This window comes from Euprymna scolopes, chromosome 6, assembly GCF_053919585.1.
Source record: "Euprymna scolopes isolate OS-2025 chromosome 6, ASM5391958v1, whole genome shotgun sequence".
NCBI classification, from domain to species: Eukaryota; Metazoa; Mollusca; class Cephalopoda; order Sepiida; family Sepiolidae; genus Euprymna; species Euprymna scolopes.
This window is the reverse complement of record NC_136487.1, coordinates 116008208-116026540: the sequence shown is the minus strand read 5'-3', so window position 1 is coordinate 116026540 and position 18333 is coordinate 116008208. Positions and strand designations below refer to the sequence as shown.

The following is an 18333-nucleotide window of genomic DNA, read 5'->3' as shown; positions in this document are numbered from 1 at the left end:
TCAAGTAAATTCAATTAATACGTCGTTATTTAATGTTTTCGGTTGTGATGTTTCCTTACTTTATTGAACTTGTTTTGAATTATCAGAAAAGTTTGATTAGAAAACAAACATTCTAAATTATCTTCCCTTTCGCTAGTACAGGGTAAAACGATAAAGTTGTTGTTTCAAAGAAAACAACACTACAGCTTTATTTTAAAACTTTTATTGAAAAAATTAATTCAGGTAACTTGATTATGCAGTAGAGCTTCAGCCTTAATCACCATATCAATACAGGTCTGGAACCAGGAGCATGCCTTTTCCACAAGTATCGGCAGGAGCTCAGCAAGAGCATGGCGAATACTCGGTGGATGGTGGCGATCAGGCTGGCTTTGGTATTGTGGGAGGTCATGTTGGTGATGTTCTCGACATATGACCAAATGAAGTAGTCCAGCAGATCTAAATCGGGAGAGGAGGGGGACAGTGAAAGAAGGGTGCAAAGTCGTAGCACTCCTTCTGAAGCCAACCTGGGTCTCTTTGGACTTGTGGGCCGGTGCCAAGTCCTGCTGCCACACCCAGTGTCTGCCAGCAGCCACCTGATTGCACCAGGGGATCACCACACTCTTCAGCACATCCAGGCACACTTTGGTGTTGACTTCGAAGCTGTGAGGTGGCATGATGTGGCACTCACTTGAAACCACACCAAAGACCATAACCATGATCGGAAACTTTGTTTTCATTACCCTTGACACGTCTCTGTTATTTGTGGTAATCCAGCGATGCATTTTGAGTGTGTTGGTAATAGTCCTGTTGCCGTAACTTGGATCAGTAAAGAGCATGAGTTGTACGGCGGCGCATCACCGATCTCGCTTGTTGAACATTGTCACATTCAGACATGATAGAAGGCTCCTGTTGCTCTTTGAATTTGTATACAACTGGCCAACTAGTAGATGGTCTGCAACAAAAAAAAAAAAAGGAAAAATGGTTTTCATCAAATAATCATGTCATCTTTTCTAGGGCAACAATTTTATCGTTCCACCCCGTATAACACTTCCAAAATTTAAAAAAAAAAAACTTCTGTAGTATTCAAGTGCACTTGTGCCAAAAGTAGTTATCAAATTTTGTGGGAAACAATTCAGTAATTTTTTTTATTATTAATTGAATTCCTTAGAATTCAATTTTTTTTCTTTGTGCAAGTCAGAGTTGAAAGACATAATTTTCTTAGTTTATATACACAGGGCAATTGGAAAGTTATTCCCTACTGCTTTTAATTTGTTATTTAAATATAATTATTACAAGAAATGAATATGATAAGAAAGTTCACAAGGAGCAAGAGTTCAAACAGATACATTGTGCATTACCAGGGCTGCTACAAAGAAGGTGGGCTCCCTCTACCATGCTAGAAAGTTACTTACGCCTGAGAGTATCTTGTACCTTTACAAGGCCACCATTGCCCCATGTATGGAGTGCTGTTGGGCTGGTGCATCTGCTACTAGTCTCTCCCTCTTAAACAGAGTTCAAAGGAGAGTCATCCACCTGAAAGGTCCCATACTATCAGCTAGGCTTCAGCCACTGTCCCATTGACAAAATGTTGCAATACTCTGCCTGTTTTAAAAGTACTTTAATGGTAGGTGCTCCAACGAACTACAAACCCTTGTACCCCCTCGACGTAAATACCCCTAATAAACCCAATATTCTAATAGTTTCTTCCCTAGAACTGCTAGACTTTGGAATTCCCTTCCAGGTTTCTGTTTCCCTGACTGTACTAACATGCAGAAGTTCAAGTGTAATGTAAACAGACATCTTGCTGCTCAACTCCCTACATAGTACCCCAATAAATTATGTCTCAGATAGTAGCCCCCTACATCAAAGTAGCACTATGCCTTGTATGGAGTGAAAATGCAATTTAAAAAGTGTATAGTATGGGGTTTTATTTAAAATTCATCGACACCAGTATTTGACACCAGTATTTGACACCAGCTTCTCAATCACCCTTGAAACTACATGAACTGATTTCACAAAGGATATTTTTTTTTTTTTACAAAGGAGTTACCATTTATCAAGGACCGGAGGCCACTCGAGGATAAGGGTTAATGAGTAAACATAAGTAGTGGAAATTTTGTAAATTGGTTTACTTGAGGGGTGGGTCATCAAGAACTTGTTTTCGTTGGACATGAAGACAATCAAATTGTAATCAGCTGGAAAGCAGGAAATCGGAATATGGTTCCACAGGCGTGCAGTTCTAAGAAAGAAGCTTTGTTCATGGGATCTACATTTAGGTTTAGGCACAGATAAAGAGTGTGGGACATTATTGATAGTGGTTTTGGCTAAACGAGTGTTTTTTGTGAGAGTTTGACATAGATTGAAGCTCAGATGAGCACTTGCGATGAAAATAACATCTCACAACATCTCCTCTGTGAGAAAGCGGTTGCAGGGAAGAGAAAAAGGCATCCCCCACTAAGCTACAAAGTCTATTTTAAACTCTGTCATGGCAGGATAAGCTGCTTCTAGCAGCTTATCCTGCCCAGATGCGGCAACAGTATTCCATCATTGGCCGTACCTGGCTTTTATATAGGTAGAGAATTGTATTAGTAGTGAGATATCTTCTGGAGCGGTAGAAGGACCCCACCATTTTTCCAGTGGCCTTGACAATGGATTTGATTTATGTGTTCCATTTCAGATCAGGAGTAAAAGTCAAGCCCAGAAACTTGTCAAAATATGCAGCCTCCCTAAGACAAGAGCCATTCATTTCAATTGATGCCAGATGAGAATCAGAGCGGTGATGATGTAAAGATGGGAGCTTGGTTTTAGAAGCATTAAAAGTAACCAGCCACCATTTTCCCCATTGTAGCATATGCTCAAGATCAGAGGAGAATGAGTCAGAGAGAACTTTGTCTTTACTGCCTTTAATGTGTTACCATATATGATAGTGTTGTCAGCATAAATGTCAACAAATGATCTTAGGATGTTATTTAGAAGATCATTGATGTAGATCAGAAAGAGAGTTGGGCCCAGGATGGACACCGTAGGGACTTCAACATTAATACCATGAGCTTTTGATTTCTGGCCATCAACTACTACTCTTATGAATCTATCTGACAGAGATGATTTCATAATTGAGTAAACATATCCAGCTGTGGTATAGCTAGATATCTTAGGAAATAGACCTTTATGCCATACCCTATCAAAGGCCTTTGATATATCAAGAGCAATTGTCCTAGAAAGGAAGCCTTCATCAAGAGATTCCCTAATTCTATAAAATATAACCATCAGCATATCTGCTGTAGATCTAGCAGAATGGAAATCGTATTGCATGTCACTAAGAAGATTATTTTTGCTGAGGTGGTTAACTACTTCTCCATTTAACACAGATTCCAACAAATTACTCATGATGTACAAGAGACTGATTGGTCTGTACCGAGAGGAAGATGATCGATCAGTAGAATTTTTAAATACAGGGCATACTGATGAGGTTTTCCAGGGTGTTGGGAAGCAATTCTCCTAAAGACAACACTTAAACAGCTTTGTAAGTATGGGAGCATGTTCTGGTTGAAGCTTTATCAGCACTATAATTGCTCTTGAGTGATCAATATTGAAAATAATGAATTTGATATCAAATTCAAACAATCCACGCATGCGTGGTCCCCCTCTGGTGCTGCATGTCAAATGACGCCACAAAAAATATTGAAGAAACAATGAATGTGGGAAGTGTGAAGGGCCAACATTGCCTTCACATTTTTGCCAATGTTTCAGAAAAATTTAATGGATGAGACAACATTTTTTTTTCAATTTTGAGCTCCTGAGAACGCCACATTAGCAGTGAAAATGGACAAACGATGCAGTTTCATGCCTTAAGATATGTATATTTGAATTCAGCACAATGGAAAACCACTATATAGACATAAATATGAAGTTTTTAAGTAATATGAAAAAAGGGCTTTAAAAAAGCATATTTTTTTAGCCCTAAAAGTCCCAGAGGGATGTGAGCCAGAATTTTGCCAGGGTCACCCATACTGAATTTATATTAAAAACAATGGCCTCCACATTTTTGTCAAGTTTCAGGAAAATCTAATGGATGGATCAAACAATGAGGCAAAAAGTGTCATTGTTGGCCATTTTGGGGTATTTTTTACCTCTTTTCAGCTCCTGGGTATGTCGAATCCCAATGTAGATGGATAATGGTGCAGTTTCAGGCCTTTACACATGTATATTTGAGTTGACCACCATGAAAAAACACTACAAAACAGACATATCAAGTTTTTGTTGAGAAATATGAAAAAAGTGCCACAAAAAGAGTCGATTTTAGAACTAAAATCCCCGGAGACACAAACCAGAATTTTGCCAAAGTAACCCATACTGGATTTATATTAAATGGGCTCCACATTTTGGCCAAGTTTCAGAAAAATCTAATGGATGGATCAAAAGTTATGGGACAAAACGTGTAATTTTTAGCCATTTTGGGGCATTTTTGACCTCTTTTGAGCACCTGGGGACACAATAGGAATTTTTGCAAAAAAAAAAAAAAATTTATTGTACACATCTATTTTATGAAATACAATTTGTGGCAAAATTTCAGGAAAACCTAATCGACGGTTATCCGGCAATCGCCCAGACTAACGGACGCACGGATGGACGCACACCACTGAAAACATAGGTCCCTCTCCGATAAATCAGGGGACCAATAAAGGAAATATCTTTTTTGGCTTGATAGATATTGTAATGGATTTTATTATATTCATTTTTTTTTTTATATAATAATTATATTTCAGTAACAAATTACAAGCAGTTAATAACAGGGAATGACTTTCCAATCACCTAAGATGAAAGAATACCTATTGCGTTTACTACCCCTTCCCTTATATTTAACAGATAGCGGCTCTCAATTCAAATACTCAAGCAAATTAAAAAGTTGGGCAATGGTGCCAACAAAGATTTGAGCAAAAAACAAAACAAAAATAATTTACAAAAAATAACTTTTACCAAATGCAAAAAAAAAAAAAAAAAAATGAATCTTCTGTCAACTTAGATAGCTTGTCAACTTTGACATTTTTTGTGGCAGAAAAATCAAGTTGTTTTTTTTTTAAACAAATTAAAATCTATTAAAATTCATTATTCTTGAGAAACTTTTTTTTTTTTCCGAGAAAGATAAAAACCTGAATTTTATCATATGAAAAGCAGAATAATAGAAAACTTTTTCTACTATTTTTAATAGAATTAAAAATTTTTGAAAAAAAAAAAAACAAAAAAAAAAACACCATTCACCACCGTTTTTGTCTCAATGGATAAAATACTCGAATTTTTTAAAAGGTTTTTGAACCAATTAATTATTTTTTTGACTAAATAAGATCTAGGATGATTTGCTAAAAAAATATGCACAAGTACCTGAATTTCAAATAATTCCATCTTTTATCTCACTGTATAGATTTTGCGTGGCGAAATTAAAAAAAAAATTTAATGATAGTTTTGAAGAAACTATGGTAGCCTTTACAAGACAAAATAAATTTATTTAGTCCTGTAAATTACTATAAGCTATATATATATATATATATATATATATATATATATATATATATAGCATTAAAAATTAGTAACAAAATACAGTACAGTATATATTACACATGTATATAATCAAATAACATTATAAATAACATCATAAGACGAGGCAAATACCGTAACCAGGGGTCGGAAATACATCATATTCCACAGCATAGCCTGAAAAAAACATATCTTAGGGCCACCGTATCCTAGAGTTCTATTGTATATATATATTTGGTGCCTACATAAACACTGAAGTTAAGCAATGATGAAGCTGACCAGTACTAGATGGGTGACCATTTTGGGAATGCTAGGAGCCGTATGTGTTGAAGACAACTCCAGCATCTAGTATCATGCTTGGTCATCTTGACCTTGTCTTGCCATCAGGACCAAGTGTTTCTGGACGAGAGAGTGTGATAGATGCAAGTCCCCACACTTTCAACTAAGTCAAGCGCAAGTCACAGCAAAAAGAAAAAGGGGAGATAACAACTGTTTGTAGGCCTCATGGTCTTCCATAGGTGAGACGATATCACGTAACAACAAATTGCCGCAACAAATTATCGTATTCTTAACCAAAATGTATGTGTAATTTTTGATTCTTAACAAAATGCGCAGTTAGTTATCGTTTTTTTTTTCTGTTTGGTATCGATTCTTCAAAGCATTTCCTATTCAATGGTATTTTAGCAGTATTGGATTCACTAAAAGAAAATTTATTTATTTTTCACAGATTTAAAAACAGTGTTTTTCGTAAAAATAATGAATATATAATTTTTTTCTTCTTTGCTAATCTAAAAGATAATAATTATTAACATATTCAACAAATTTCACACTTCAAAACACAAAAGATGAAAACAATAAACACATTCAAAATTCGGATTTTCAACCTTAAAATCTGATATGTGCGCAGTTGGTTTTTTTTGTTTGTTTTATTTACAATCTCCACCCTTCTCACAATACAACATATTTTGTTCAGTTTCGGCTGATTATTTTAAGCACATTTGTAACCACAAATAAAGAAGCAGGAGTTGTACGCAAATATATATATATATATATAAATATCGATTAGGAAAAAAAAAAAAAAAGAAGTACACAGTTATAAAGTTCATTCTTCACTTAAAAATCGGTGAAACTTTTGTATTGATTGGATAATTACTTGATTTTCGGTAGATTTTTAAAGAGATCCCGTCAAAAAATACTTACTCCCCCCTTCCGTTTTGGCCGAACCTAATGTATCAATTTCTCAAAAATCGAAAATGAAACAAAATCACAGATAATAAGTGTCATTAATCATACAAAAATGTAATGTTTGACCAAAATGTATGTGTAATTTTTTATTTTTAAGCATTATCAAGATTATATCATTGTCTAATGTGTGACATATTCTCTGCTTCTGAATCACCGAAAATCCTATTAAAAATGTGGACATACACAAGTGAGGCCCCCATAGCGAAATATGTATCAGCACCGATGTTGTACACAGTGCGTTCTAGGGAGCTTTCATTAATTTGAAAAGAAAGGAAAGAATTTTGGCATGTGTGGCTTTGTTTTTTGGGGGTATTTTTGGCTTGAATTTATGCTTTTTTGATTATTTTGTTATATTGTGTTTTTTTGGCTGCAGATTATAGTTATAGGTAATTATTAGCAGGAAAATTGGTGCAAGTCCAGATTAGCACTTACGGCGATAAACTCTGAAATACATATCGAGATGTCGATGAGGCAATGTATGGAGAGGCTTATAACATGAAAAGTGGGAAAATACTACATAATTTTGAATTTTTAGAGCATGTTGAAAATTATGAGAATTAAAAAAAATTGGTGGACAATTTAAATTTAAAAGAAGTTGTCTAAAACAAAATTTAAAAAAAATACATTTTTGCACTTTCTAGGGGTAAATGTAAACAGAAAAAAGTAAAATCTCGTAAAAATGTTAAATAGCATTCTAATCGGTAAATGTAGATGTGTTACTTAAGGGAAAATGTTTAATTAAACTGCAAAAGCACCTGTTATACCACACAAGTTCTATAATTGAATCTTCCCCCCCCCCAAAAAAAAAGAATGAAAAACATAAAAATGTTCAGTGCTTATGTTTTTGTAAACTGCTCGTGAAAACTTTGTTTAGGATCAATTAAAATGCAGTAAAAACTACAAAAAAGTACTATCCTAACGTACTCTTCAAAAATTTTGTTTTAGACAACTTTTTCTTTTAATTTTAAATTGTTCGGCAATGAAAAAATAAAACAAAAATTTGAAAATTCTATGTTCTGAAAAAAAAAAAATGTCTTTCCGACATTATCCATCCACCCCTATAAATTCTTAACAATGAAGAATGGAACTACCCATTTAATAGTATTTTTTTTTTATAGGTAAGTAACTTTTTGGCATTTATATATACATATACTTATCGAAGCAAGTCAAAATATGTTGATTTTCTTTATATTTTTTTTAAAGAAAACCGCTTTAAAAAAACAAATATTGCATAATTTGCTACTGAACCTGTTAATTTTTAAAAATTTAGTCTTTGCTCCTTTAATTGAAAAAAAAATTAGGGTTTGAATTACAAGTAGTTATAAGCTTCGAAAAATAGTAAGTTGAATTATTAAAGTTCTGATCATCATTTTTAATGGACGCTTTCTGATACACCTAGTGTTCTGTTGTAGCGTAGCACTATATTTATCGAAATGTTTATTTTTGAATAAAAAATAATTATTAAAACAAAAACAGTCATGTTCTTGTCGAGTAGTTTTGTTTTTTTTATTAAAGAAAATAAAAGGTACTCCTGCACTTATTGATCCATGCTGAGATAACGTTATTATTTAGGAAACCATTCTTAACATGGGGACGGGAGGATGTTGTGTGTACCTATTCTGTACTTTCGCCTAACAGGTGCAGCTGAGATATGTAGTTCCAGTAGACGAACCTCGTTCTGAAAAATCTGAACAGTTAGGTTAGGTGAAATGTGATACTGGTGTTTCTATCATTATTGACCCTTTGAATGATGGATATAGAAAGTAAGTAAATTAATCTTTCCGAATTGCATTATTTACAAAAATATTTCTTTATTAAAAAAAAAAAATTTATTGAACTGCTTTATGCAAACAAACATTTGAACTTTGCTGTTTAAAAAAAATCTGTTTTCCTTTTTGCGTTGACTCATCTTGCTTTTATTTTCACTTGTTCGTTATGTTTATAGTAATAAATGTTTGACTTTTTGGCACTTGTACAGTTTAATCAAGACATTAAAAAATGAAAATATTGAAAAAAAGGTTACATTGTATGTATTTGTTATGGAATGAAGTTCTCCAAAAAAAAAAATTTCACTTAATTTCATCAAGTAGTTTTTATTTTACAGCGAAAAAACAATTTGTTATGATACCGAGCAAAAGGTTCGATTTTTAGTAAGTACGGGCAACAATGGGCGGACAAAAATGGGGGACATAGTTTATAAAGCCGATTTATCAAAATTTTTTTGTAGATTTCCAACTACTTTTGGATTGTATTTGAAAGATTAAAGACTAAACTTAATTTCCAAAAGGAAAAAAAATTTTGTACACATGAAAAAAAAAAGTTATGAAAATGTTTTCACAGCGAATAACCCAATTCAGCTAAATTTTGAAGTTAAATAAATTCATTGTAAAAATCCTTTAAAAGATACATATTAGTTTTCTGGGTCTATTTCAAAGATAATTAGTAAAGTCCTAAGATATTGAATTAAATAAAAATAAAACACCTTGTTTGTACAAAACATAAATTAATTAGACCAAAAACCGAGTGATTCTGGCGATCACAAAACACAACAAACTAAAATTTTGTAAACACAAAAATTACAAAGACCCAAAATTTCAGGCAGTTAAAAGACTGTGAAAATGACGTCATGTAACTAAAAGGAACAAAGTTCTTTTTTTTCCCCAGACGTGCATTCGTACATTTCTTTTCTGAATGTTTGTATTAATTTTTGCATTTTTTAATTTAATTATTTTTCTATGTTCCTGTTTTTAAATTAATTTTTTTTTTTAATTATTGTTCAATATTATATAAAAAATATGTTACGGCGAAAGTTTCACATTCTTGCAAGCAAGGAAATTATTAAAATCTTGCATATAAAAATTATGCGAAATCTGTAATTTAAAAAAAAAAAGTAGAAATATTTTTTGCTATTATAATTTTTTTGTGTGAAAATATTAAATAAGCAATGCTTAATTCAATAGTAATATCGGTAGTTCGAGAAATTCATTTTTCTTCAAGTTATATAGAATTCATTAATACGGATTTGGGATCTAGGGGCTTTTTTTCGTAATGTTCCTGTAAAAATTATTTTATTTTTATTGTTACAAATTATGATGCTTTATTTATATAAAAAAAGCAAAAATAAATTCTTGCGTTTTTTATTTACTACTGAAAACCATAACTTTAGTAAAGGTATTTTTTGTTTAAACAAAATAATACATTTCCACTAAGACTTGAATAAAAATAATTAGTTCATTATATTCCGCAATCATTATTTGATAAATACTGCAAATTTCATTAAAATTGGTTAATTTCCTGATTTTTTGGTGATTTTTTAAGTAAAGGGAGGGGTCAAAATGTTTATACATTCTGAGCATCGGCATTCATTTTGCCCGTACCTAATTTTTAGGAAGAAAAGCTAGTAATAAAGATGGGGAGGGAGTGTCAGCGCTTTAACTGTAGTTATCTCCCCATGGCGTGTTCAACAAATTTCATAATGGCTGACTTCAACGCGCTCTCATAAAAACGTTTTTTCTGCTGTAAAATAAAAACTACTCGATCAAATTAAATTAAATTTTTGGTACTTGTACAGTTTAATCAAGACATTAAAAAATGAAAATATCGAAAAAAGTTTAAATTGTACGTATCCGTTATGGAATGAAGTTCTCCGAAAAAAAATCTCACTTAATTTCATCAAGTAATTTTTTTTTTTTTTTTACAGCAATAAAACAATTTGTTATGATACCGAGCAGAAGGTTCGATTTTTAGGAAGAAAAGCTATTATTAAAGATGGGGAAGGAGTGTCGGCGCTTTAACTAGAGTTATCTCCCCGTGACGTGCTCCATAAATTTCATAATGGCTGACTTCAACGTGCTCTCATAAAAAACGTGGTTTTCTGCTGTAAAAAAAAACAAAAAAAAAACTACTCAATCAAATTAAGTGAAGTTTTTTTTTTCGGAGATCTTCAGTCCAAAGCAGATACGTACAATATAACCTTTTTTCGATATTTTCATTTTTGAATGTCTTGATTAAACTGTACAAGTACCAAAATTTCTTTGAATTTTTCTTTAATTCATGGAATTAAATTTTTTTTTTTTTTTTACTTTTAGCTTATCTTGCTTTTATATTTCACCATTTCGTTTTTAGTAGTAAATGCATTAAAAACTGACCTTGTGTCTAACTCTACCCTCGTGGGGAGGCAAGTAAATAGGAAGTAATGTGGCGGCTGAAAAACGTTTTTCGACCCCAATAAAAGCATTACAATACATTTAAACCCTGAAGAATTTCCGTCATGCGCATGTGCCCTTGTTGTTCTATAGGGTGCTTCCCCACTGAGCAAATTAGGCACAAGGCCGTTTTTTAATGTGGAGAGAGAGGGAGGGGTGAGGGAAAAGGGGACTAGCTCCCGATGGAAGGGAAATGGGAGCTGGATAGTGACAATTGGTATGAAGGGTTGCCCCTACATTGACCAAGATCTTATATGTGGGGTTGTCCCCACATATGGTCTTTGCTTGCAGTATCTGCCGGAACAGATACTACACTTTGATCTTGTCATCCGGGCCACGAGAGACTGATTGTGAAAAATTGATCGCATGTTTCCGTGACGTCAAATTTGTGTTAACTATGGAAAAGCAGAAGCGACTTAATGATTTTTAAAACCTTTGTTTATCTTCTTCAAACTGCAATTAATAATTAATCTTTATAATTTTGTTAGGTTTTAAGATTTACACAGTTTAACGATTAATAATATCATAAACATTTGTATATTAAATATGAAATACGGTTTTACTGAATGTTCATTTGGGTACCTACGGAGTCCCATATTTTGTTCGGTAAAACGAGACAAATGTTCGAACATGTTTTTATTTTCTCACATATACACACCCACATGTACGCACGCACATACACACACACACATATACACATCCTCATACACCCCCCACATGTACGCACACATATACGCACGCACACATATACACATCCTCATACACCCCCCACATGTACGCACGCACACATATACACATCCTCATACACACACCCACATGTATGCACGCACATACGCACACACACATATACACATCCTCATACACACCCCCACATGTATGCACGCACATATGCACAGACACATACATATATTCACGTTCACGTATATACGCTCACATTCATGTGCATACACACACGCTAACGTACACACATGTACGCACACATATGCGCACATGGGAAATGTCACTTCCCCTGAAAGGAAATCTAGACATGCGCAGTCAGAACACTGACCCCGGTATAAAAGTCAACAACAATCATTCAACTTCCTCTTTCTTTCCTTTTGCCTTGGTTTGTCAACCACACAAGTTCGCGTCCACAGCTCTCGGCTTGAAGACTTTTCCACGTGGACGACTGCTATCATGCACGCGCGGCTTTGCTGAGGCCAACACTCTCTCTTTCCCTTTCTACATGCGGGACTGCCATTTCTCGTTCCTCTACTTCATTCCTTTCTTTTCCATGCGCATAGTCATCAACGACTGAATGAACACTTGTTCCACCTAAACCCTTTATTTTCAACAGAAAATAAACGACATGTTTATTTTATCCAACAATTGAGTTTTGTTTCCTTCTTTCCATTCGTTTCATTATTTTCTTTTGTAGCCAGTTAGGATATCTATATCCTGGCCCGCAACACAAACAAAATGGGGTGGGGGGGCTACTAAATGCTTAATATTTGTGCAATAATATTTTCAAATTGGTTTTAATCTGGCGATAAAATAGCTGACAAGAGTCATATTTATATTAAAACTTAATATTTAAAAAAAAAAATGTAAACACAATTAAAAATCTATGTTGTAACAGAACATTTTGAAATAATGGAATTTTAATCGTTTTAATCTTTTAAAAATTAATTAATGTTTACAAAGTTTCTTTTTCTTGGCAATTCAACAGATTATAGCATATATTAATTCGATAAAATGCTATTTAAAAACAAAACATAATAATATCAAGTTTATATTAATTTTTTAATTGCAACTTCAAGATAAATTTTTGTTCAATATGTGTATTTAAATTTTAAAAAAATAAATATTTTTTACTTATTTGAATTCTTATATTTTATAATAAATAGAAATTTCGATAGATTTGAATATATTTTGTTCGAATTTCGAAAAAATAAATATGGGGAGTGGGGGGGGGGGGACACGCACTAAAAAAAATATTTTCCCTCGTATATTTTACGAAAACTGCATTTTATACGTAATTTCATTCTAAAATGGATAAGTATCGAAAATTTCACGAAAATCTGACCATTAGTTGATTTTTGCTAGATTTATTAAATACGGGTATGTTTTCATGTTCAGAATGTCTACTACATGGGAACGTTATTTTAAAGCGCCAATTATGTCAACACGATTTTCGTCTCGCAATTTCATTATTTTCGTTCGATAAAAAAAAAATTTAAATTTAAAAATAATTTATTACTGGTTTATTTTGCCCTTCTTTTAAATGGTACAAAAGTTATACTGATAATATTAATTTATAATAAAGTTACATACATATAGGGTGAGGTAATTCTGTGGTGAATTTTGGCAGTCCCTATTGTTCTAAGTTAACTAGCCACTACTTGTGTTCCAAACTTAAAAAGAAAAAAAAAAAACGCTTTAAAATAGTAAAAACATTAAAGCTTTTTCGTTTTGCAAGAGAGGTTTCAGGCGCCCCTATTATCCCAAAGAACCAGCTATGTAAACACTGCAATATTTTTACATTAATTATTTTTTAAAAATTCTTTACAATCAATTTTTATTTAAAATTAAGAAATTATTTTCTAAAATATTTTGTTTATATATAGGTACGGGCAAAATGAATACCGATGCTCAAAATGTTCAAACATTTTGAGCATCGGTATTCATTTTGACCCCTCCGTTTACTTAAAAAAAAAAAAATCACCAAAAATCTGGAAATTAACCAATTTTAATGAAATTTGCAGTATTTATCAAATAATGATCGCGGAATATAATGAACTAATTATTTTTTATTTAAATCTTAGTGGAAATGTATTATTTTGTTTAAACAAAAATACCTTTACTAAAGTTATGGTTTTCAGTAGTAAATAAAAAACGCAAGAATTTATTTTTGCTTTTTTTATATAAATAAAGCATCGTAATTTGTAACAATAAAATAAAAATAAAATAATTTTTACAGGACCATTACGAAAAAAATCCTGAATTCTGTATTAATGAAATCGATATAACTCGTAGAAAAATTAATTTCTGAACTATCAATATTATTATTGAATTAAGCATTGTTTAATATTTTCACACAAAAAATTATAATTGTCAAAAATATTTCTACTTTTTTTACGCTTTTTAACGTAATCTTTATATGTAAGATTCTAACATTTCCATTGCACGCAAGAACGTATAATTATCAACGTAAAATAATGTTCATATAATCTTGGAAAATAAAGTAAAAAAAAATTAAATCGAAAAACAGGAACATAGAAAAATAATTTAATAAAAAATGGCAAAAATTATACGAACGTTCCATGTCGGTAAGTACGGATGCGCAGAGTTGAAAAGAAAATTAGTCTGTTTTGCTCACCCTCTTCCTATTTTCAACTACCCGCCTGTTTGTGTTTATGAACTTTAAACGTAAACATTATGATAAATTTTAACGTAAGTCTGTATTTTTTTAATGTGTCATTTTTTCAATAATTATAAATTGTTTTCTTAACCAATTGTAATTCTGTTTTAATATTAATAAATAATGGTGCTAACTTTTTTTTTTTTTAAGAATAAATTGTCAGTAGTATATTAATGAATTTAATTAACTTTTCTGCATTTTCTGCGACTAAGAAAAAAAAAAAAAAGTCGCTCGGTATGCCAGAATAATGTTAAATAAAGACTTATGTCTAATTTGTCCTTTCATACATATTTGAATTTTGCCGCCAGAATTTTTTTTGGATACGATAAACAAGTATCGGTCCAACCAGTGATACATTTTTAGATAATTATTACTTTTTTAGCAAAAGTTAAGCACATTTATTGTAATAATTCATTATCTTAAGACTTTAACTTAACTTGGAAATAATTCCAGAAAACTTATATTTTCTTTGCCAGAAAAATGTAAACGCGATTTTTGTCAATGAATTTTTACGTGAAATCTAGGGTTTTTCAGATTTGAGATAAAATTATTCCATGTATTTTTTTTTTATTTCACACACTTTTTTTTCTTTGAGAAATTAACTTTAAACTATAATCTTTCAAATACAATAAAAAAAGTAATCGAAAATTTAAAAAATTATGTTAACCGGCGTTAAAAACGGTAGGTGTGCCAGAAATTTTGTGAAAAATATTGAATAATTCCACCCCGTCTTTCCAAGCTTATAACTCCTCGAAAAATGTAATTCAAGCCCTAATTTTTTTTTCAATTAAAGGAGCAAGAACCAAGGTTTCATTAAAAAAAAAAAAAAAAAGTTTTTTTTTAAAAAAGGTTTTAAACTTCGGACTTTACAGGTAAATTTCTAAAAAACACTACTATTTTGTTTTAAATTTGAATATATTATTTATTGTTCTTTTATCTTTAATTTGTGATATATAACACTTTGATGAGTAAATTAATTATTTACTTTTTAATAGACATTTCAAAATGGGAGGCGTGAATTAATTCGACCCCTTGTCTTTCCAAGCTTATAATTACTCGAAAAATGTAATTCAAGCCCTAATTATTTTTTCAATTAAAGGAGCAAGGACCAAGGTTTCATTAAAAAAAAGAAAAAAAAAAAAAGAAAAAACAAACGTGTTTAAAAAAAAAAAAGGTTTTAAACTTCGGACTTTACAGGTTAATTTCTAAAAAACACTACTTTTTGTTTTAAATTTGAATATATTATTTATTGATCTTTTATCTTCAATTTGTGATATATAAAACTTTGGTGAGTAAATTAATTATTTACTTTTTAATAGACACTTGAAAATGGGGGGGGGGGTGAATTAAAAAAAAAAAACTTTGTTTAAAATATTATATTTGGTTTATTGGAAAGAGCATAAAATTTCACATTGACCCTAAAAATATTGTAAACATAGAATCAATAGAAAAAATTTTGATAGATTTTTAAAGTTTAAAATTTGAAAAATACTAAGCTCGTAAAATTCAATTAATTTCATTACTGTTTTAAAAAAATAAATAAATATTTCTATTACTTTTAAAACAACTTTAAAAGTTTATTTTGGAAGTAATCCATAAAGAAAATAAACAACCTACTTTTAAAAGAGAAATTACGAGTTTTTTATATTTTATTCGCAGTTTCGTGTTAGGGGTGTCAAAAATTCTGACACACCTGCGGAAGTAGCCATTAAATTGCCCGTACCTATTATATATATGTGTGCGGTATTCATGCAGAGAGTGATCCGTGCTGAAATAATAACGTTATTATTCAAAAAGCACCTATTCTGTACTTTAACCTTACAATTTAACCTTAAAAAAAAAAAAAAAAAAACATCATAAAATTTTAATTAAATGTGGAAATACGATTTAAAAAACAGTGCGGCGCGGCGGATCACTCTCTGCATTCGCACCATGTTTACATTTTGTTTTTAAGTAAAATTAAGAAATCAAGTTTTAAAATATTGTTTGTCTCCATCTCCATTCAAAAGGGTTATTTTTCGGTAGCTTCACCGGTTGTTAACCTAAATTTTCCGAATGTCAGAACGAGGCTCGTCTGCGGGACCTACTTAAATACTATTTTTTAAAAAAATAGCGCGGATCAACTGCACTGCAGTCTGCACGGGTTTTCTTTTATTTTTGTTTATCGCCACAAGTTCTAATCTGGACTTGCACCAATTTTCCTATTAATAATTACCTATAACTATAATCTCCGGTCAAAAAAATAGGCACCAAGAAAAAATAAATAAATAAAATAATCCAAAAAGCGCAAAATTCAAGCCAAAATAATAATAAAAACAAAAAACACACACACACACGCCAAATTTTTTTCCTTTCTTTTCAGGTTAATGAAAGCTCCCTTGCGTACAACATCGGAGCCGACGCGTAAATAAACTTTTAACTCAAAATGACCCCTAATGTACTAATGTATAACGTAAGACACAGAAAAGAAACATTTATAATGCGTACACAGCTTTATTTTCTCATAACCACCGACCGCTTTCAATGGATTTTACCGTATTTCGCTATGTGGGGGACTGGGGCCTCACTCGTGTCGTGTACGTCAGCAAATTATATATATATATATATATATATATATATATATATATATATATATATATATATATAGCACCGTCCATATTCAGCACAAAAACTCAAATTCAACAATGCAACTTGTTAGTGTACTTTTTAATTCAGTGAAATCAAGTACTATATTTTTTTTTAAATAAACATTATTAAAATAGTGTTTTTGCATGAACAGCGAGGAGGCACTCTGGATTAACATATACATACATTTAAAATTAAACTAGAGACGCCTTAGTACATTTTCTTGTAAATCTAAGTACGGAAAGCAGTTCCATACCAGACCTCCGAGTTAACACACAGTGAACATCAAATCCAAACTGGCCCATAAGTTTGGCGATCTCTTCCGGATCATTTTCTTGTATGACAACCAAATAAAAAACACCGGTTTCTGAAAGAATATCGTTCACTTGGGGAAAAAGTCTGTCCATAACTTCGCGGCCCCGTTTACCCCCGGCCCACGATACAGGCAAAGGGTCGTCTTCAGAAAACCGTATCTCTTCGCTCGGGGTTACAACATACGGAGGATTAAATAATAAAACGTCGACCTTCTTAGACAACCTCGGTAGAAGTCCAGATATTAAGTCTGTCTGCACGGTTTCTATATAAACATCGTTTTGAGCCGCGGTTTTCAAGGTAGTCCATACGGCCGAAGGGTTTATGTCCGTGGCCAAGAAAAGGGCTCCATGCCGACCCACAAGTTGAGCAAGAAAAACAAGTGCGACGCCGGAGCCGCATCCAATCTCCAGGCAGATGAGCGGGCGGAGATTATCCAAGAGTTTGTAATCTTTCTCAATGGCGTCTAACAATAAAAACGAATCTTCAGCTGGTTCGTATACTTTCGCGTAATCCACTGAGGTCAGATGTGACAAAGTTGGCGATGCAAACATCGTAGAACTACAAAACTAAGTGATCTAATTTTGTAATTTTTAAATCGGTGTTCGTGCGTGCAGATTTCCGTAGAGTTACTTCCCTTCAATATGCGAATAAATCTCGGTTTTAACTTAGAATTAGAATGATAAGTTTCGGAACGTTTTCTACCTGCCGTCCGAGTTAGGATTAAAGCGTTATATCAGTTCTGGTTGATTTCAGGCGGAAATTCTCCCAGACATCACCTCCTCTTTTGGAGGGAGGGGTTGCTTTATGATCGATAGCTGGATGCGCTATTATCATAGAATACAATTTTTCATCTATCTAGCCAGTTGCCAGAGTCCTTTTATCTTTTTTTTTTTTTTTTTTTTAATGAGTTAGATTTCTGATTATAAATTGACATTGTGTCTGACTTTACCGCTATAAGAGGCAGGTAAGCAAATAAACGTTTTATATAAAAGTTTATATGGTAAAACTTGCGGAGAATACTTTGTTTTACGG

General features: G+C 32.2%; 1 protein-coding gene across 1 annotated transcript; it reads right to left on the bottom strand.

The window, feature by feature from the left end:
* Nucleotides 1–799: 799 nt before the first annotated feature.
* Nucleotides 800–17931, bottom strand: LOC145277903 (methyltransferase HEMK2-like). The gene is made up of 2 exons (XM_080129902.1): nt 17173–17931; nt 800–931 (listed from the first exon to the last, which is right to left on the bottom strand). The coding sequence occupies exon 1, from the start codon at nt 17850–17852 to the stop codon at nt 17181–17183; it is 672 nt and encodes a 223-aa protein (XP_079986028.1). The 5' UTR covers nt 17853–17931; the 3' UTR covers nt 800–931; nt 17173–17180.
* Between the last annotated feature and the right edge of the window lie 402 nt (nt 17932–18333).

Coding starts and splice junctions, on each gene's coding strand:
- LOC145277903 (XM_080129902.1), bottom strand. CDS start 17,852: ATGTTTGCATCGCCAACTTTGTCACATCTGACCTCAGTGGATTACGCG.